The sequence below is a fragment of the Zonotrichia albicollis genome, chromosome 1 (genome assembly GCF_047830755.1).
Source record: "Zonotrichia albicollis isolate bZonAlb1 chromosome 1, bZonAlb1.hap1, whole genome shotgun sequence".
In the NCBI taxonomy this organism is placed as follows: domain Eukaryota; kingdom Metazoa; phylum Chordata; class Aves; order Passeriformes; family Passerellidae; genus Zonotrichia; species Zonotrichia albicollis.
The window spans coordinates 111,823,691-111,847,044 of record NC_133819.1 but is presented as its reverse complement, the minus strand read 5'-3'; the positions used below and the strand labels follow the sequence as shown (position 1 = coordinate 111,847,044).

Genomic DNA, 23,354 nt, shown 5'->3' with positions numbered 1-23,354 from the left:
GAGTGGTTAATAAGTAGATAAACAGTAGTGAAAATCTTCTATTTCCAGCTCAAATCTTCAAGCAGAACTGCACATTATCAACTTCCCTCTCACTTTATTTTTAGAGGTTACAAAACAAATACATACAAGATCAAAGTAATGTGAAGAACACACTGGTTTTAAATAAATTGAGTAGGAAACTGAAAACCGACTTGCAGGTTTTCATTCTTTGAAGACTGTTTTGCAGTAGATAAAAAGCAACAGCTAAGGAAGACCCCATTACAGTATATTATACACAGTATATATACATTTATATATTATAAGCACTTGCTGAGAGTATGAGGATGGCTTATCCTCTGTTATTTTAGCATGGAATCAGTAAGTTTGTGTTGGTTGTAAGAGTGTTACATAGTGTGTCTAAAAGTTTCTTCTGTATTCAAAGGCTTGACAGGTTCTTTTTATGAATTTTAGGTTCTATGCAACCATAAAAGCAATTGAAAGATTGGAAAGCAAAAGAATAAATTTCCAACAGCAATTTTATAAATAAAATCACTGTTAAGGTTTATTCACCTCTACTACAACACCAAATCAAACCTGCAATGTGTATATATGGCAGTAGCCAAAACCTGAAACTTTAAGAGAAAATAAAGAAAAACACTACTATTCCACTGTACAAATGCCCATTTGTCTCACACTGTGCATAGAGAAAACATTTTGCTGATAGCTGTAATGCTGCTCTCATACTCTGAAGTACAGGATCTAATTACCATCAACTTAATTAAAACTAATTTCTTTTTATCGATTACTTAACTTTCTGCTGTTGCTTTAACCCTACTGCCTTAGGGAATGTTTTCAACGATTCACATCAATGTTATGACTTTTTATATTAATTAAGCTATTCTGATTAATTTGCCCTTTTAAAATTATTCTCAATGCTACGTATCTGCTAAATGACAAATGGTAGAGTTTAAACAATTACAGAAGTTCAAACATTTGTGGCTTTGCTCTTTTTATTCCCTTCTTTCCCCTTTGCCTACTCCCTCCACCCCTAGGTAAGTTCACAGATCCCAAAAGATCTGTATAGAAGAGTTCCCAAGAAGTGTAAATTTTTCACAACTATGCTAATGGCTAGTGTACTGCTTTGTGCCAATTGTTCAATTTTCCTGAAGAAATACATGTAAGACCTCAATCCTTTTCAGTCCTCAAAGCCTCTAAATACAACATAACCTTATGTGAATGATAAACATCTACTAATTTTACTGGATTTAAACTCAGCCTGCATGAAAAACTAAAGTGTTTAGAGGAGATGTGCACAGGCTTTGCTTAACTTAAGCCTAAACAAAGAACTCAGCAACAAACTACCCCATTAAATACACGATCTTCATTAAGCATAACTAGGAGAGCAGTTGTGAGAAAAATTACAACATCACCTCATTATCCTAACACTATAGAAAAGTCACAACTCCAAATGGAGAAGAGGTCATGATAGAGGTTTTTTGAATTCTACCTTTTTAGTTTTCATTTTTCATTTGTCTGGCTGTAAGTTGAATTAATTTGGCAATGCTGGAAAATAATTTTCACCTTATTATGCTTTCAGCTAATAGGTGACTTTGAATAATCAGCTGCTTTTGCAAGCTTTAATACTTATCATGGAACCTAAATCATCCAAAACCTAAGTTTTTTTAAAAAATAACCCTACCCCACTTTTATATCCTGTAGTAGCAAATACAGTATGAAAAAAAATTAGTTAACAGATCATAAAGAAAAACTAAACAAGTACACCTAGAGTGTTTCCTATCTGCAGCACTTCTTTCAAAGTTTTTTTAAAATTTATTATCAACCTCACATAAAATTTCCAACACAAATGCTTACATAGGAAAAGCAGGGGTGTGACAATATAAAGAATTCTGCTTACTTGAAATTGACTTTAAGTGCTTAGTACGCTTAAAACCACTTTAAACTCACAACAAATAGGACTGTACCCTTGCTAAAAACATAGCAAAACCCCCAACAAAACACCACTAAACACAACACTGAAAATCCTTAGAAGACTCTTTAAATTCTGCTGACATCCCACTCACAGAGGAATGCCAGAGATGCTAAAGGGAAGGCAACTGATGGTCAGTCAATACAAGCTTACCTGTTTAAGTGCTTTCTTTGTGTGCTGCTGGAAGGAAGATACTAGCTTGCTTTGCACCGGTGCATTAGTAAGGCTTGAATCACGATTGGAAGACATTTCCTCAGATGTCTGCTTTGGGCAAACTTTATAAAAAGAAATAAAAAATCAGAATACTGTTATGGGGGTTACCTTCCCTATTTCTTGGAGTGTCATAAGGATGGAAAAATAAACATAAGCAAATGCCTCAAAACCAAAAAGTTTGCTGTAGAAAATTCAGCTGATCTTGAGGTCCACATTAGCTGAAAATCCAGCCATATTCTAAGAAAATGCACCGCTTCACTAATATTTGTACCACATCATACCCTTTCTATGCAGTTCAGGAGGCCTTGCATATTTTGCCTTCCAGGTCCTAAAAGGTAACTGAAATAGTTTAACAGATTTCACACAGAAACTAGATAAAAACTACCTTCCTCATCAACACATTTAAATGGATTATAAGATATCCAAACGAGCATTTCTACAAGAGACACTGATGACCCCTGGATCTAAAAAGATTCATACATATGTAACTTCATACCAGACTGTAATGTCTTCTTAGGAGCCAGACACCTACTTTACAAGTACCTCTTGGTAAAGCTAAGAACACATTTTGCTGTTTAATGGGTAGACTGGAATATCCTGCAAGATGAATTCTGGTCTCTCAGGTAATACATGCTGCTATACTTGTCAGGTAATACATGCTGCTGTACTTGTCAGCCTTCTAAATAATACATGCTTTAATGAACAAATACTACAGTACTTGCATTAAACAGCTTCTCGAATAAATGTTGCGTGTGACACAAAAAAAAGTCTCTTGGTTAAAAATAAATGAAAATATGATTTTTTTTAACAGCTTTATTAAACAGATATGAAAGCTGTGAGAATAGCTGGAGGATCCTATTAGTCTTGGTGGTCAGCAAACTCAACTGAAAGGGTTGTAGAAACCTTTCCACTCTTAATGCCTCGCATTACTATTACTCTCACTAGTAACCTAAGAGTGCCCAGCTACACCAGCATTAGCATGGATCCAGAAATGAAGCAGATTTTCTACCATTCTTCTCTGCTGACTCAGTCCAAGTCTGCCTTCCAGCAGCATTCAAAGCTGGTTTGTGTGTTCACATACCTTCTTTATTGTGTTTTGCAGCAGTAAATGTTTTTCCAAGATTTGCCATACTTTGCACACCACCAGAATAGTCTGGATACACTCAAAGAGGCTGCACAGACATGTGCCAGAAATAATGTAGCCCAGTGTTAATCTATTTTCTCTGCCCATCATTCAGTGGGATGAGCAGAAACCTGAACTACCTAAGCCCCGTGCCTTTAGCAATGTTTCTGAGAAGAAACATTGTAATGTTCTTTGATTTGTGTTTGTAAGCCAGAAAGACACAGACAATTTAGCTATGGCCATCACAAGATGCATGTGATATTAAATCTTTTTTTTGCACTGAAAGAAAAAGTAATTAAAACTTACCTCAGTAAGAGAGAATACGCTCTATGGCACTACTGTTACGCCAAGATAACTGTCATATTAGACTAGAATTTTTCATTACCAGGTAAAAGAAAAACCATTTTATTACAAGATTTATAACTGATTTCTGTCTTTTTTTTTTTTTTCCTTATACTTGCGGGATTTGTCAAAATACACAAAGAAGGTGCAACACAAAACAGGTTCTCAGTTTACAGAATCACCTGGTTTGAATCAATCTTTTCCACATGATGAGCAAAGCTTACTATCAAATAAGACAACGTAAAAGAGCTGCAGAGTGTCAGCAGAAAACAAACAATAGCTGGTTTATATAATCCAAATCACTGCAACAGCTAAGCTCCTGAAACAAAGAACACCTACATAAAAATAAAAATGTGACACTTCAAATTGCCCAGATTTTGTCTTCTCCTTCAAATAAACTTTCTTTTACTGTCAAAGAGTAATTGAGAGCCAAAGAATTAAAGGAAAAAACCCCAGAAATAGCATGTGCACACAAACCCCAAAGTTAACAAGAAGAGAAGAGAATACATTCAAAAATCACTAAAAAATGGAAACTGGTAAATTTAAGTGCCTGTCCTGAAACAGGAGAGATACAACGTGACCTGTCATGATAAACCTACTCCTGTTCCCCAGATTCACTGTGACTCCTATTACCTTCCTGTTGAAATGGGAAATTCTGATTTTGATTAAGGTGATCTAGGATATTATCCAGGAGTCTCCCCTATTTAGTTTGGTGATAAAGCTCATCCTCAAGAGGTATGACAACTATCTGATGGTGCTCAACACCACAACCAAAAACATCAAAGTCATGATACAGCAGGAATAAAAATAAGCATAGTTCTGTATTAATTTTTCACTTTTATTCATTTCTCTTTTAACAATAAACGTGGAGTTGTGACAGAATTTATAAGAAGCCATACTTTTAATTCCTATAATTACTTCAGTTTTGCATAAAATAATTTTGGTGTATTGGCTATTTTGTCTCTGTTCTTTTGAATCTTTTACAACAAAGCTAAACCAAGAAATAGGGGCTGTTCTAGTGAGTGAAACAACTGGAACTGAAACCCACTGAAACAATAAATAGCTTTCCATCACTGCAATCTCTCCTACAGATACAGAAAGAATACCTCACTTCAGGCTGGGTTCTTTAGTGCAACACAAAACTAGTTTGTTCAGAGTTTTGAAAAAAATCCTGAGTTTTTCCTGTAGTTCATGATTAAAGAAATAGATAAATAAGGTTGAAATATGCTGCCTAAAATATTTTAAATGACACTGTGATTAGAGAAACTCAATTTATTTATAACAAATTACACTTCATTCATAAAACTTATTCTGTACATTCTATTTTTCTTCATATACCTTGTAGCTTAAAATAGTAAGATAGTAGGAAACTATCTTAAATGGCACTTTTTATGTTTTAATTAAATTTCCATTTCTATTTAAAACCAGCTTGATAGAAAACATGGCTATGAACCTAAACCTCTACTAAGTAAGAGATGCCATTGCCTATTTTCAAAAGAAGAAGACACAAGCATTAAAAATCTAAATACATTGTGTTAAATTATACAATTGTTTAATAACTTATAGAGTCTACTGATTTTATTAGCAAAAAATACTAAAATTGACATACAAGCTTTATTTAGAAGATAATCAAGATATTGTTAAAAACAATAAGAATTGTTTTTTCTGTATGAAATGAAATACAAATATGAGACAATGAATAAATTTAATCTTTAAAACATGTTGTGCTACTTAGCAATTTAAATCAATCTGTGCCAAAGTGTGACTGCATTAAAATGCATGTGACCACATAAAATTGTCATTATTTCTTAATTTCTATGGATAAAGTCCAACTGTTTTTCTCTGAATGGGTCAGACATAAAGAAAGGGAAAAATATGACAGAAAGATATATAAGTGAAGTCACCATTGATGATCCTAGTGAAAAACTCAATGCTTTAAGAACAAAACAGACATTTTTCCTATGGAAACCAAAGATCACAGTAAAAGAAAAACAAATTTAAAGTGTTCTTTGTACATATATAGAACTTTGGAAAGCTGCAACCACTTTTTTCCATAAGAACTGAAGATCCATGAATATTATCAGATCCACGTTCACTTGAAAATCTGTATCAGAAAAGAATGCTAAAAATAAACTGGGTGCTGGGGAGGGGGGAAAAAAGCCCTGAGAGAATGTGACAGATCGAGGGAAAATATTTGGGTAGCAAATAAAGACGATTCACCATTATTGCTACAGTAGAAAAAGGAAACAAGAGTGGTTTTAAGCCTACAGGAGGCATTTCCATTTAGTGGAGAATAATTAGGCTCCATTCTTTAAATCGGCTTCCTCAAGGGCCAGGACCGAGTGAAGGAATAAAGAAAAAGCAACTATTAAGCTGTAAACTGTGAGGTTATGAGCTGGAAGAGCAGCTGGGTTTCTGAAGATAAGACCTCCTTAGTGAGTGTTCAGAGACTGTTAACATGAATGATAGAATTAGAATTATGTAGCAAAAAGAGTATGTTAAAAATGTTTTTGGCAAACTCCATTTAAAATAACTTCTTCTCTTCCATTTGTCCAAGACTAGTTTTGTAAATTATTATGAAAGGCTATAATTTATAAAAATAAGCAATGCTGTCTTTGAATTTCAAATTTTACAGGCTATCTCCATTATTTTTATTACCTTTTACCTTCCCCACCCAATAAATGACACCCAGGTAGAACATATTGGAACACATGTTTCTTCAAAGAAACAATTTTTTGAGGAACACAACAAAAAATTATTGTGTCTCCTTGCCACTGAAAGTTATTAGGAATAACTGTAAACAGATTTATGTAACTAGATTGACAGAGAAATTCCTGCCTGGTAAAGGGCTTATTTTCCCAAAATCAACAGCACAATTAATTTTTACTTCAGTCAGATCATCTTGATTTAAAATCAAACAAGCAAAATCAACAGCAGTTCACTTCCCTTTTTTTTTTTAAAGTAACCACAGCAGATGAGAAGGATTGTTTACTAATGGCCACTTTACAAAACATAAATTAATATTGTTGCCATATGCTAAAGACTAGAGTCTACCTCAAGCATAAAATGTATGCACACGCTCTGGAGATATGAAATTTCAGAGAGAACTCCCTCAGGAAAACACATACACAATAGCTCTCCCTAAAATATCCATAAAATTCAATATTTTCTTTGGGTGACACAGATCTATACTTGTATTGACATAAATAGTTGCACTTTGCCAGCACAGATGTATCGAGTAATTCACGTCCATCACTCTTTGATCTCTAGAGCCCAACTTGCCAAAACTGAACAATTCAGAACTCGGCTGTTGCCATCAGCTCTTGAAAATGAAAACCAGTTTGGGAGTTAGTTAATTGTATGAGTTTGCCAAAGCAAGCAAAAACAGATGTATATATCAAGAGTACTCCAGTGACTGCAATATTCTTTCTGAAAAGCAATACTGGCACTGTGAATTAATAAATAGTATTGAAAAGTATATTTTGGAAAAAGACATCAAATACCACATCAGCTTTGTAGCTTGCACTGAATCCCAATTATTAATAGCACGTTTTTGAGCCCAAACATTTCACAAAACTTAGAAAACTGTGAATCCTTATTACAAAGCAAGTCAACATTTTCCACTGAAAATATACAGCTTGTCATCACTAAGCCACCAACTTCTTAGACCTCATTAACTAATGTACAGAAAAAAAACAAACAAACAGATGAGAAACATTCTCAAGCTTCACAGTATCCTCTCTTATTCTTATGACTCCCTTCAAACGGTAATGAAACAAAAGAAATTAAGCTCAATCCCAGGTACCATATTTTCATTTTATAGTTCCAGGAAGATGAAAGAAAAATACACAAAAAAAATCTAAGCAAAGTGAAAAACTTCTCTTGCCAAAACACTATGTTGAGCTCTTACTTCATTGCTGCTCTTCTGCTTTTAGAAGAATCTATCTCACATCCAGATGTTGCCACATGTCACAAACATTTTCAGTAGAACCATGCAACATTATTCCCAAGAGACAAGATGCTAACAGTAGAAGGTTTCACTGAATTGCCAGGAATTCCATTCCTGGAAAGGAACTGAATATCCAAATGGGGACTCAGGTTTCAAACAGTGGTGAATATACACTGTTTGCTACAGGGTTTCCTAGTCTAAAAAGCACAAGGTGTTCAAAAGCACAGTAGCTACAAAGCAAAATTTCAGGATTCAGCATGAACATAATCCTCTGCTGTCTATCATTTTGTCAGCTTTCTCTAAAAAAATTACCTAAGGAATTAATCTAAGGAATTAACTCTGCCATTTCATGTTCATAGTTGAAGAACACACACTTGTAGGAAGTGCTGAAAGCCAAAGTGTTTCCAGAGGAGACACACTTTGCTGCTATTTGGGCACACATGAGAAGCCCTGTTGGGGCTGAGGTGGGGAGGGAAGTCACGCTGCAGCAGGAATTGCTGTCTCCTCCACACGAACATCATTGTGCATTCCATTGGCTCGCACGAAGACCATTTTTAATCAACTGTGCTCCATGGCTGATGGATTAGCCCTGGCTTCAGAAACCCTAGGGACAAATGCTTTTTGAGAACTGAACATCCTATTGATGGGCAAAAGGATATTATAGTCATCATTTTCCCAGGCAACAGTAATTGGGATTTTAATTCTTTTACCCACAGCATCTTTACATGCTACCCCTGTATTTGAGGAAAATGGAATTTTAAAGATATGGGACTGCTACAGCGCTTCAATTAGAAATCCCATTCCAAACAAAATCAACTGTAGCATAAAGAGTTTCTTTAACATATGCCTTTGGAGAAGGTGGGGAAAGAAAAATTCTCCACAGCATCTGCAAAATCCTGAGGTGTGACCATTCTACTTGTCTACTTAGCAATACTGATATGGTGTAATAGCTTTTGCCAAGTCTTTTTTTCATAATGGTTAGGAATTTTTATATTATTATGCTAGTAAAATTGTTCAGTAGCCTGCATTTATACTGCAAAAAATGTGCCTGCTGAGGAATGATGTGATTCTTCTCTGAGTGTCAGCTGGTAGTTTTTATTCTGAAAGACTGTGGTCTAAAAGCCCACAAATGGGCTGAGGCTGTTGCTTACAGTTTCATCCTTTTGCTTCCAGCTACATTTAAAGAGGCATTTTTTAAACTCTTGTTAAACAATTTCTGATCAATCTGTCAGAACTGTGGCTGCTGGACTCTATCAGAGTGGAAAAGGGCAAATAAAAATGTAATCAATTGGGCAATTAAGAATTCAATGTGCAAGCAACACCCATCCTCATAGGTATCACACATATTCTAAAACAAGCCAGAGAATTTAATGAAGTGTTTTTTGCACTGAACTAAATGCTACTTTTATGCCACAGAATAATTTCCTGGAAAGAAAAAAAATCCCCAGCTCTAGTGTGAAAAGTGTAATTGGTCTGTTAGACCAAATATTTTCTATAGAAATAACTATTCTCGAATATTTACAAACCGATCAAGTCACCACCTCACCTTTCATAAACTAATGAGACCATCCCTAATAAATTTCCCAGAACAAAGGAGGTATTTGTTCACTCAGGACTTCTTACGTGTCTTTTATAAATCCTTTCCTGTTTACCTTAATTCCTTCTTACAGCTATAATGAATGCAATACACTGGTAATCATTTAGCTAGTGCTATACCCAAAGGAAAATCTCTGCCCATATTCCTTAAGCAGTACTATCAGAATTACAGTCTAAGAACTACATTGGACTAATTAGCAAAAGCATCTCATTCATGTTCAATTTATTTTCTGTTGTGATTCTTAAATGCTTTTCAGATATACTGATTTATTGAACGCATTTTTCTGCTGCATAAATATGACCTATTCTTTTGCTTGAAAGTCCAAAAAAATTCATGCTGTTCAACTGCAATAATTTACAAGGCAATCACAAGAAGTCTCACAATTTTTATTTATTACCAATAAATTTAAACTAGAAAGATTTGATAGTTTTCAAAAAATTATTGACATAAAAAAATATTGAATGAAGAGTGGTCAAATCACATCCTCCAAAGCAAAATGCCTACTGTGGATGGTGATTCCTACGACTTTGCAGATTAAATAATTCATAATTTCAATCCACCAAAAACTGGATGCATTTTTTGGGCATGGTCGTATTTTAAGCCAAGCCTTCCATATAGTAAATGAAATCAGAATTCTAAATGTATATAAATGATATCTTTAACAACAAACTTGCACTCTCAAGAAATGATATTATGTTTAATAATATCATATCTTGAGAGTGCAATGTTTGGCAAAATTATGTCCTGTACTAGCTGACTGATATGCTATTTATTAAATATATGCTGCATTTCATTCTTAATTGATCATGTCAAGCATTGGCTTTTCTATATGCAACAGACACTCACTACTGCCATGCCACATACTTTTTAAAAATATATCCATTGATGTCCATTGCAGGACAAAAAAATTAAAATGTCCTGTTCTCAAAATGTTAAATATATTGCAATTTTCCAAGATTCATTAAAGATGAAAAATGATGGAAAATTCTCAGCTTTAAAACCAATCTAGGTGTAATTTAATGCTCTATTTCAAAATGTTAAATTTTTTGCAGCTTCTCTTTTATGTCATCACAAGTGCTATAATTATTTTTATTACTGTGAACTGTGAAAATAGTACATAGCCTGCTCCCAGTCAAAACCCAGCAATTTTCTACTTCTGGAATTATAATATTCTATTTACATTCTATAATATCCTATTTACATCCTAACACTCCTAAATAATTGCCTGGCTTTTTTTTGCTATGATTTTTTCACTATGATTTTTTCTTTGTTTATAACAAGTAACACCAACTTTTGCTTTGTATTTGTAACTGTATTTACACTGCTTTTTACTGCTCTATTCTTCCTGCAATCAACAAATTTTCTGAGTATCAAAGAGGAATTGTTAAAGAATATATAAGTTCACTTACATATGTAACACACACTACATAAACATCAAACCACTGCACATGCAGAGTCTGTTAAATTATAGACATCATTTATCAAAGAAAATGAAGAAGTAGAGACATTTAATAACTCTGGACCTTTGTTTCCATAGAGCTTCAAAACTTCAGTGCTAGACAGACCCACAACATGCCTTGGATAGTTCTGTTACACCTATCACTGAACATTTATGATTTTCCAATGCTGCTGGAGAGCAATACAAAAACTGCAGTATCAGCCCTGTAAAGGTGCAGCCGGGGAGCTAAGTAAGCTGCTCAAGCTAAAAAAGGAAGTCTATAGCAGAACAACAACATGAGCTGAGCCTTTTCATGCCCTAGTTGTAGACAGGACACCGTCTCACCATATACCAAGTAAGCCAAAACAGCAGGCAGCAGTCCAGCAGTGGGACAGGTTGAGATGGGACAGCAGAAGAGAACTGATCAAGGAAAGGCTCATTTCAGAAGTCCTGGACAGTCTCATTTTTTTTTATAAAGCATTCATTTTATAATCACTATGAGTGTAGTTATAATAATCCTCCTGTTACTTGCAAAGTAATTTTAGGTGACTGATGTTCTCCTTAAGAATAATTATTAACTCTCAAAAATGAAAAAAAATATTTCTAAGGTTGCCATTTTTAAGTTATTTCAATGTTTCAGTTTGCTATTATTTTAAAGGGAAAAAATGCACAGCATTTGATACTTCAAGATGTCATTATGTGATGATGGCAAACAGGAGTAGCTCGGCCTGAAAGAAAAAAAATACAAACCTTTGTCCTCTGCCCAGAACTCTACTGAGGGACCAACCCTGCATGTCCACACTGAAATCAATGAGATGTCTGAATCTGACAACTGCCAGTCTGAAGCCTTATAAAGGCAAATTATACTTCAGCTCTGGGCCCTAAACAAAAAAAATGTAAGCCAAAAAATTACCTGCTGAAAACACACCCAACATCATTACACTTTGTCCTTTAAAACCTTAAGTCAAATAAAGGCATTTAGCGTTCCTGATTCCTTCACAAGGCCAAAAGAGAGAGGGAATTACTCAAAATAGTTCCACTGAGTACAAAAGATTATTTATACTGCTTAGAAAACACACCATGAAAATCTGAAGAAAACAATTTTTTCCCCCAAAATATGCCCTCTAATATTGAGATTAAATCACCTACCACCATTTTCTTCTCCATTATTATTGTTTGTCTCAGCCATTTCAGTGCCATCTAACTCAGATTCACATCCTAAATCCAATGTTCCATCAGTAGGGCATGTTGATTCTTCTTTCTACAGTTAAAAAATAAAAATAAAAATAAAATTAACAAGAAAAAAAATCAATCATGATCCTGCTGCATCTCCGAAAATAGATTACTGCAGTGTACTCTCATGCTTACATTTCAGAAAAACCAAGAATAAAATAAAATATGCCTGTGAGTTACTCTAGAGAGAGCCATAAAAAACAGACTTTCATGAAAAAACTTGCAAACTAAAAGCGAAAAAGCTGTTTTGTGAGGTCATAACATGCTCTTTTTAAAACCAAAAAAGTCACATAAAATGCAAGATCTTCCAGTTTTCCTTCTTGTTTTTTTTAACAGAAACAGACTTGTGTGGCTGTTAAAAATCCTAGTTTTCCACTTGAGTGTCTACAACACTGCAGCAAAACACAAATCCTTTAATGTTTCTTTTCTGCCTTTGCCTGTTTCCTGAATTCAAATAGCTGAAGCAACCTGGAGCTCACAAGCATGGGAGTGATTGTGAATTCCTGGAATTGTGCCAAGAATATCTCCCGATTTAAAGAAAAACAACAGCATTTGTTCTAGTAAATTAGGAAAGACAGCTTCTGAAAACTATTAATTCAATTACAAATATCCAAGTATTTCAGGATTTTTAGTTAGCAGGAGCTGACAAATTTGTATACTTTTATATTTTTATACCCTTACATCAAATACATCTGTCATAAATTACAAAAGATCCTTCGCCCCAGCCTAAAATTTCAGTTGACTACATTTACACTGCCAAGCAGATAACCTCACTTTTTTTTTCTCATCTCTGCCTCACATTATTCCACTTCTATTGTGAAACTCCTTTAAGTTTGATCATGGACAACAAGAAAAATTTTCCACCCACAATAAACATCATGTTCATACCAAAACAAAAAAATTAAAAAGGAATATAAATAGAATAAAGGCAAAATTCTATCACTATAATTATATTCCTTCTCAAAAGCAATCATGCAAGCTTTGAATTAAAAGCTGATTTATATTAGACTTGCAAATAATTTTTCACTATTCAAAAATCAAACATCAATACAATTACTTAATTGGAAAGTCAGTGATCCTCTTGAGCTCACTAGTCCTAAAACAAAGGCCTTACTGTGAACAACTCCAGTAAAGCAGCATTTTAACTAAGCTACGTGTTTTTTATACCATGTGCCAAATTCAAGAACACGTATATGCTTTCTAGGATAAAACATTCAATGTTTACTTTCATTATAAATCCTTTTAAAAGACATCTGAAAGCAGTTAGAAGGACTATCAGGTCATTTCCTTGCCAAAGAATCTAATCTGTTTACCTTTATATCTATTGAGACATTCATAAAATGGATTAATAGCTCTATGTACAATCCATATACAGAATTTAAACTTACTTTGAGAGCATAGAGTCCTGATTTCCCAGGGATTTTGAAGAATGTTCCATCACCTACACGAGTGTTAGTATGAAGCATTGCATTCAGGCAAGCTAATGGAGAGGTTCCACTGAAAAATAAAATTGTGCAGTCTAAGATTGAGTGCCTCTTGTAAAACTATTCCCTCGTTCTATTTTTTTTAAAACTCATGCTTGGCTGTTTTTTTTTGTCCGTCCCCCCCCCGCTTTTTTTTTAATTCTCTCAACCCTGAAAACATCTACATTACAATAACAGGCCAGTTTCAAACTTAATCATATGCATCTGTCCCCTAGGCTTGAGGCAAAAAGTCTGTGAATTATAATTACGTTTTTCTTCATACAGAAACCAGCTCCACATTCTGAAAGAACCAAAGTCCAAATATTTATGTGAAATTACTTCATAAATAACACCATGAAGCCTCATTTTTAAAATGTTACAGACAATGTGGCTGCTGCACATGAATGATCAAAACAGTACCAAGTTCAAGGGCAGCTGCATCCCATAGGATGAAAGGCAACAAAAGAATAATAAAGAGCCCAGAAAGAACACATTTAAAATTAAAAGTGATATATAGTAAAGCCTTCTTCTGACTCAACATGGTCAGCATGCATTATTATATACAAATATAAGCACATTTGTGCCTTTTATGAAACATTATCTTTTTTAATTGGAATTGTTTTAGAGATTATGAGACTGACATCCTCAAGGTAATAATTTTAACACCACTGTGGAATGCATGTTAAAGGACTATTTAAAAAGAAACACAACACATTGAGAAAAAATGAGCATTTGGACAGGGATATCTTTGTACTATATACATGTTTACATCAGAAAAAGAAAGCAAATATTCCTACCCTAGCTAGATGTATACTATTCTGAAAAGTTGATCTAAAAAATGCTGGGGAAGAAGGCAGTCATAAATTATTTTATTTTAATTTAAAAATGGAAGTACAAGATCTATAGATGTACTATCACATCTTTATCCCCATTTGCTGGCTACTGTACACGGTGTACTCAGGGACTGAGCCTGAAACTGTGCTTCTTCCCTGGGGTCCCCAGCCTGCACGCACGCTTATCTTCAGCCACGTAAATATATTCCACTTGGTTAAGTGGAACAATGCCTCTGCATTAAATTAAGTGTGTTGCAAAGTATTTCAGGATTAATTATATACTCAACTATAAACCAGGAGCAGGGGCTTCGAAGTTCATCAGAAATTATTCTTCCTTATTCTGTGGTATTATAACACAACATCCAATCTTGGTTGAAAATTGCAAGTCTGATTTTTTTTTTAATACATGAAACTGGATTGAAATTGTTGTATTTCATATGCTTATGCTTTCTGTTGATTTCCATGACTCTATTACAACAAAATTCATCCTTACTGTACATATATCATTATTTTAATGGCAAGATCGATACTGTGGTAATTGCTCTTCCTGTAAAAACTAAACTATAAAGTGCCCTCAGGCCAGGAAGTCCTGTCTATTATAATTTATTTACTGCAGGTCACCTAATGTATCACATTACTACATCTAAAATAAAAAATTGCAGGTAAAAATGCTGCTTTTTGATAAACACATCAGATATGCAATAGATATTTATTTTATGGCTATTCTAAACATGATCATGCAATATGAAAATTCTGACAAGTTTCTGTGGTTTCTTTGGCTTCCCTGCAAATAAAACTAGCGGCACATTTGGTTTTGATATAATACTTTAACTAAATACAAACCAAAATATGTTGGAAATAAAATGATACTGCTAGCAGTGGGACAGAAGACATTAGGAGAGTTCACTGAGTTTAACAATTACTTAAACACTTTTGTAATATGTAGGACACTTCTCTTTACACATTTTCCTTACTGTATTAATGCTTGACAAGCAAAGAGACAAAGCATTTAATACAGCAGTTACGGTTGTGTAATTTCTTCCATATGTTAACATACATAATGTGAAGCAATTTCAACTCTCTCAGACTTGGATCTTTTTAGTGAAACATTATCACCGATTAAGGCTTTCTCTGCAAGACAGAAAGAACTTGCTGACTCTGCAGCAGAAGAAAAACTTGGTATGTCAACAAGAAACAAAACTGTGTGTGCATGTATGCACGATTTGTATTCTCCTCCTATTCTGATGGATACACGCTGGACTCCACACTTATTTTTAGATATCATTAACCAATTGAAACGATACAGGATGAATGAGCCCAAAATAGAGGATTTGGCAACATCTTAGGATCACTACTGTGCTCGCAGCAGATATCTTAATCTTCAAAGTCTAGACAACTGGCAAGTGGACAACAGAAACTGCTCTCTGACTTAGAAAGAAACCCGTATCAGCTACTGAGCCAACAAGCACTTTAACTACTGCTATGCTTGTTTCTTACAGGCATCTGCAGCTCCTAATGGCATGCAACCAAAGGGCCATATCCACCCTTCTTGAAAACTGGACTTGGGTATGTCCATAAGGAGCACAAAACCAACCACACAGAACACACTTAAGATGCAAATAAAAATAATATGGGAACATTGAGGGGTGGGATTTATTTTGAGCTAACAGATCAAACTGAAGTTCCATGGTGTTCTTTGTCAGCTCTGCTTTGACCCATGCCAACCAATGACTTGCCTATTTCTTCTGTTAGCACTGGCATTCGTAAAACACCGTATTAAAAATCCCAATTGTTACACACAACTGATGTTGGAAATGCTTGCAACACATGCTATCACAACACATGGGACTGTGGTTCAAAAAGCCAGCAATCATAGATCCCATGATGCAGACTGATGTCTGAATCATAGAGCACTTTCTGAGGGATCTGTACTACTTATTGCATGCTTTCTAAATTCTCCTACAGCCTGAGGACATGTTCCTTCTGTTCAGAGCTCCTGGCATGTATTAATACAGCAGTCAAGGCATGAGTATCTCTGAATATCAAAAATGGCACAGCTTGACCTCAGTTCCTAAAACACTCCCAATCAGTTCAACTTTGATTCAGTTAAATTATATTGGATACAATAATATTCTACTTTGTAACTTGATATCTGTGAATTTTTAGAGCCATAATATATTTTAAATTGATATGCTGCAAGTTTTATTGCCATAGTCTGCACACAAGAAATATGTTTACCATTTACAGTCTTGAGATGCAGAACTTTCATATTATTTATCATCATTTGGGTGAGACTGCTTTAAACCACTGCAGTATTCTAGAAGCCATTTATATATAGAAATTACAATCTGCAGCACTATGTCTTTATTATTGGTATTTTTCAGCTTGTATGTTTATTTTATATACCTATACATCTATACACATATACAAGCACTATTGCTCCCCACACACTTGAAAAACAGTTAAAAAGATGAAAAGTTACTTACTTTCTGTAAAAGTGATGTTATGATGTTACAACAACCAGCAACATAGGAAAGAAAAGAAAATAAAACACTCATTAACCTTCCAATAAAAAGGTTGCTAATACAACTTCATCATTCATAAGACATCAGGTATTTCAATGTTTCATAAATTCTCTCTCCCAAAATCACTATATACTGGTAGTACTTCAAAATATCTGCATATTATCAAATAAAAGTTTGCACTCCCAACTCCCCCAGTCAAAATTATCTCCAACATTTTGTGATTCTGGGCTCCCTCTACTGGTCACACAGCCAGTGTCACCTAAATTGAAATCCCAGACTTTCCACACACCTATCTCTGCTAAAACATGTAGGGGAAGTACAGATTTCCGGTACTTCCTCCTCTGCCACCCTCCCCAAAACCCTATTAAAAAATTTGTAAAAACATCAGTAAAAACGTGACTTATTTTTATACTGGAAACTTCTCAAACACATGGTTCTGTCAGAAAAACCCTGAAAACTTCTGTGGTTATTCATATAATTCTAATGGACTTTGCTAGACTGCTTGCCAAGAGACAAAAATTATGATCTTGGCAAAAAAAACGATGTCTTAAATATGGAAAATAAATTGACTAAAGCTGCCTTGTCCAGGCAATATAGTGTCTCAGACTGAAAGCTCCCTGACACTTTGCAGACAAGGCACCTTGGGTCCTGCAGCAGCAGCATTTCAGCCACTCAGCCCCACTGTACATGGTGTAACCCCCTCCTCTGCCTGACATATCCCCAAATCTAATGATGTCTGCTCTAAGAGGAGCACCTTGGTGTCATAAATTTGTTCAGCATTTATTTGTTTGAATCATCTGCTCTTTTTATACACATCCATAAATAGTCACAAGGGAGCAACAATTTTTACTCACTGCTAGAAATGAAGTAAAACCAAAAGGCTTAAGAACTAATTTCTAGGCATGACTTGAAGTCACACAAAATACAATATGTTCATAAGGCATGTTAGTTACATCAATTTTAGAGTGACAACAGATAAAGGAAATAAAACTGATCAGGAAAGGCCACAGTGTGGTATAGTAAATGGAAATGTAAAAGAAAACATAATTGTAATTTTCCAGAAATATGTAAAAAGCTGTTGAAGTCAATGGAGATGAATGTTCTTCATGGCCACTGTGGGAAGAAAAAGAAAGTTCATGGATAGCCAGAAGTGTGAATGTAGCTGCTCGTGTTTTAATCAACACCAAAACAGAGCAGGGGAGTTTGTAAAATGACCTTCATCAGATCATCCAATCACCAGTCTTGGATGATACATAGACTGAAACCTGTCCCAGTGTTTGTGTTGAATGATCTCTTGAGCACCCATCCAGCACTGTAACCTGTTATTCTTTATCTCTTCAATAAATCTACATTTTGGTTAAGGCTGAGGTTAATCATGTGCCCTAAGTATACTTCGTCCAACATATACAGCAGCTAGAAATGCTGGAGAATTGACTCAATGTCTAGACCTGCACTGCTTGCTGAAGTGTCCCACACAGCACTGCATGCCTGGTGTGATGAGGCCCTTGGATTCCTCTTAAAAGCTCTCCCACAATCTTCAAGGAGCCACGTTCCCACAGTCCTGCTCTCAAGTGTCAGCAAAATGTCCCAACCTGCCTCCCAAGGCTGTGGCTGTGACCTAGCTCAGGAGTGACACAGAAAACCACCAGGAACCTAAGCAGCTATACCAAAAAGAGAAGCCTGCTGTGCTATTCAAGGTGACAGGCCAAGTGCTGCTGACCAGTCCAGAGCTGATCTCCTCCCACAGTCAGGCCTGCTGGAGCTGGCAGGGCTGCAGCAGCAGTCAGTGCTGGGGCCAAGGCACATCCACCAGCCTGGGCTCAGGAGGAACAACCAGGAGATGTCCAATGAATTGAAGACTGAATAAAAGACCCCGATATTTTAACATACTCAAATGGCACAGGATCCTTCCCTTGGCACAGAGGGAAGCAGAGAACACAGGTAAACAGTGGAAAACAAAGCTGCTGGTGAGTGCAAGATTTCCTGCCAAACATCTACAACTTTCTCATCAATAAACACATCAAGTTAGTCTAAATAAACCAACCAGTTGTCTCTGGCTGGACATCACTTGCCCACCAAAGCTGCTTTATCACTCCCCTTCTCAACTGGGCTGTGGAGAGAAAATATAAGGAAAGGCTCACGAGGTAATGACAGGGAAAGATCACTCAGCAATAATCACACCAGGCAAAATGGACTTGACTTGGGGGAATAAGCATCAAGTTTATTACCAATCAAATCAAAGTACAAAAATGAGAAATCAAACCAAACCTTAAGACACCTTCCTCCTCTCCTCCCTTCCCTCCTTCCTGGGCTTAATTTCACTCATGGTTTTCTCTACCTCCTCCCCAGCAGCACAGGGGAACGGGAGTTGTGGTCAGTTCATGACACATTGTCTCTGCTGCTCATCCCTTTAGGGTGGGGACCCCTCAGACTCTCCCCCTGCCCTGGGGTGGGTCCCTTCCACAGGGGGCAGTCCTTCAGGACCATGGTCTTCACCACAGGCTGCAGTGCAATCTCTGCTCCAGCATCTGGAGTGCCTCCTTTCCCTCCTTCTTCACTGCCCCTGGTGCCTGCACAGCTGTGCCTCTCACATATTCTCCCTCCTCCCTGCAGCTGGAGTTGCTGCTGTGCAGGGTTTCCCCCCTCCTTAGCTCTGTCACCCCAGAGGCAGCACCCTCAGGGCTGATGCGCTTGGCCTGGGGCAGCAGGGGGCTGGTTTTGGAGCCAGGTGGCATTGACTCCATTGGACATGAGGGAAGCTTCTCATAGGAGCCGCCCCTGTAGCCCCCCACTATCAAAACCTGGCCTTCAAAACCCAAAAGACACAGCAAGACTGCCAGCAGTATATTTGCTTTCTCAGCCACTGTTATATAGAGACCATGTATTCCGGGTACAACCGCACTCAGCCATCCTTATTTCAGTAGCAAAATTGTAAAACCAAACATGATAATCCAAACTAAAGCAATTTAAATTGCCAAACAGAAAATTTGATTTGAACAATCAATTAAAATCTTGCTTTTGATTTTTTCCATTTATTTTCCTACTGCAAGGCTAATTTGTTCATTGTTTGAAATAATTAAAATACCCCAATCAGACAATAAATAGAGCTTTAATGTAATCTCACTTTTTATTTATTCAGAGACTACAAATGAATTCATCAATTATCTAACTTATTGTACAGAAATTAATCCATGTCGTATTTTTCAATGTTAAAACAGCAATGACACCGTATTTACTAAATCTTTACAAGTGTACTTATTTCTGTCAAATCATTTCTGGAAAGAACCTCAATTTGATTAAGAGATTGACTTTTAAATGCTGAATGAAAATACACTGGATGTGCAGATATAAAAAGCAAAAAGGAGGGACTTTCCAAAATATCACATATCCAACATGATTTATTAAACAATAAAACCATCTCTTAATATGTGGGTAGTAGGTAGCTAGGGAACCATCTACTATTTTTATATATACAGTCTAGTGAAACTCTAGAGCTGGAAGATCTCAGCCTCTCACATAAAGTTCTTATTCATAAATTGGAGCAATAAAAAAAGCATTTTTCTTTTCAAGCTTCCAATTGGCTTTTTAATTTTAAAGGGACTTCTAATGAGAACTACAGAGAATACTCAATATGAACAGCTGACATGACTGTCAAAACTATTTATGTTCTGAAGTCTTAACCATTTAAATAATAAAGTCACAATAAATAAAGTCCTAAGCCTTAAGTTATTTGCTTAAGTTTTATAGGAACTGAAGTACATACAGGTTGAATACTATTTATATAGTCTGAATAAATCATACTTCAGGTTTATTCCTAAAATAAGCTCTCTCACTTGAATATTTAAATGTATTTTAAAGGATTAAAAGACAATTCTTAAAATAAATATGTTTTTTAAAGTTTATTTTCAATCATTTTTATCCACTAACCAGAATTAACACCAGTTTTGTTCTCATTTGGGCAGCACCCTGAAGAAAATTTTTCCATCTCTGGTCCTACTTATGCTTCACACATGGTAGCTGACTTTCAGCCTTCCAGTATCACCAACAGGGCTGCTATTCTTGGGCAGAGCAAATAAGCCAGGCAACAAGACAAAGTACTATAGCTCATTTGACTATAGGCTCACAGAATGCAAATAACTACCTTAGGATGCTAGAGAAAAAGATCTATTTTTTTACTACTGACATTCTTCATCCTCAACTGTCATAGAGATTTCTTGTTTTTCTAAATCAGATGGAGACAGAGGCATGATTATTGATAGTACGATGGAAAAAAAACAAGGACCAGTACGTATGTAACACATCTGTCATAGATACCCAACGTGCCTTACAAACTAGCAGCACTTACCTATCAGTTTTCACTGAAGTTAACCAAAGTCCTGAACCCCAAATATCTAAACCAGAAGAACCGAACAATGAACTTGAACCCTGACCTTTGCAGCCTTGAGGGAGTTACAAGCAGCTGGAATCACAGTTGACTAAAGTGATACATCACCAAGAAACTAAACCTTATCAATATCCTTCAAATATGAAATGATCTGGAGCAATAAAGTATAAAAACTCAACTTGGATACTAAATTCAAGCTAGGTATTAAGAAAAGGTATTCTTTTTGCATTCTCAGCAGGAAATCCCACTTACAGTCTCACCTAAATCTAGTTTTCCATTTTGAATTAGCCCAAACTTGAATCAGGGAAGGAGTCAGAAGTGAAGCTGCTTTCATAGAACAGTTTCCTCACTCTATTACCAAAGTGCCTTTGAAGCATTAAACAATACTGGCTCACCTTGGAAGAGAGACGTACAAATATTATTCAAGACTTCTACATAATAAACAAACACTGGAGCTTATGCCACTACCTTTAGGACCTAGTTCTACTAATCCCAGGATCCTCTTGCAAGAAGCAATCTCCCTCTGGACTTTTTGTATATCTAGATACAGTCATTGTGTGCAGTGATTACACAGCATTTACACATATGTAATAAAGCACAAACGTAATAAACATCTAGACATACATCATCATGTCAAAACTAAGGTAGACAAGTGAATGAAACTGCTGGCTGAAGGCAAACAGGACAGAAAGACAGGGCATGCTGGTAAGAAAATGTGGCTTTTTTCTTTTAAGAGTTTGCAAGACCTGCTGCATTCACCCACAGTCAGTTGCAAGTGACTAACTGACCACAAAGTCAAAGATGTTTCTTGGAAAGCAAAGCTCTCATACATGGCTACACATAAGTTTTAATTCTAATTCCCTCTAAGTAGCTAAGAGTTTGACTCACTTTTGAAAATGATGCCATAGTCTTGGGCATTTTTTCACCGTTTAGCTGTATTGCAGCACTGTCATGTATCTGATGTTTCTTTTTTTCCTCGGGGTAAAGATTACTGAAAACACATCTGATGCTGCCCTCTGCCCTGTGCAATGGCCTTTCATAGACATTTCAATCAGGTTTGGCATTTCCACCCTTACCTTTTGAGTGCTCTGTGGTCTGAGGCCAAGGTAGATAAAGTTCTATACTGTATAACACTGGTAATGAATCTTTTTGCTATCTAGAGCAAAATCTATTTTATCTCATGGTGCTGGCAGCCTGAGAAAACTTCTGATGGTGTCAAATCTGGTGACAATAGCCACAGTAATGTTTCAGAACAAAACAGAAAATGGAATTCATCCATGCTGAAAGTGGAGCTTTATTACCTCTCTTCTAAAACAATAAAATGAAAAGCCCCATGAACTAAAGTTCACTGCAAATCTCAGTACTCCTTAGGCAGCCAGGCTTTTCCCCCTTTTTTTTTTAAACCAATATCTGTCACAAGAAAAATTTTATAAATAAAAGTTCCAGAACTTGTGTAAAATTTAAGGGTTCCTGAACAGAATTTTATAAAGCTGTTGTTATGTATTTTCCCCTGAAAATATTTGGAATGTATCTGAAAACAAGATGCTCTCAGTATAGCAGCTGAATTTGAGAAGAGAAAATAAAAAGCACACAAACCCATCATACAAATGCCACATGATATACTATGGACTGAAAGATATTAACAATTTTCCTGAAATTCAAGTACCCCTAGCTATTAGTTTGGCTGATTACCCTTTGCCAGCCATGCCTCTGAGTAGATCTCCTTGAGTAACTTTGAATTTTCCATAAAGTATGTTTGAAACACCATGACACCTCTTTAAATGATATTCACATATGGCAACAAGCATTCCTCAACCAGAAAGGAAATGAGAATACAAGTTTTATAGAGAAATGTTTACACTTCTCCTTGCTCCCTAACACCTGGGAAAACCCCAGGTTTTTCTTCTTTGTGAAGAAAAACCTCAAAGAAAGGATATATGTAAATGCATCTCTGAACTTTGAATCCTTACTATTTCCTTAAATGTAGTACAAATAATACAAGAAAAAATGCAATGGTAACAAAAAAGGGCACTTTGAACATGTTGTTGAAAGACGCCGGCAAATATTAAAAAGTACCTCTTGAAATCATCCTGAAAGAAAAGTGTTTCAGAAAGAAAATCATCCCAAAAGAACAAGAAATCAGCATGTGTCAGAGAGAGTCATGACAGCCAGGGTGTCCCCTGGACTGAAAACACCCTCCTCATTCAACACCACTTAAAAGAAACTATTTGATTTTTTTTTTTGTATGTAACAAATTCTTATACTGTCTAAATAACACAGTTCTCTCT

The 23,354-nt window shown here is 35.8% G+C and overlaps 1 protein-coding gene across 5 annotated transcripts in view; it reads right to left on the bottom strand.

The window, feature by feature from the left end:
• ASXL3 (ASXL transcriptional regulator 3) overlaps nt 1-23,354 on the bottom strand; it is a 129,811-nt gene that overhangs the window by 59,574 nt on the left and 46,883 nt on the right. For all 5 annotated transcript variants that reach the window (XM_074550366.1, XM_074550389.1, XM_074550372.1 and 2 more), the window contains 3 exons: nt 13,250-13,358; nt 11,778-11,889; nt 2,120-2,241 (listed from right to left, as the gene is read on the bottom strand). In XM_074550366.1, the coding sequence (XP_074406467.1) occupies nt 2,120-2,241; nt 11,778-11,889; nt 13,250-13,358 (343 nt within the window). The remainder of the gene's footprint in view (nt 1-2,119; nt 2,242-11,777; nt 11,890-13,249; nt 13,359-23,354) is intronic.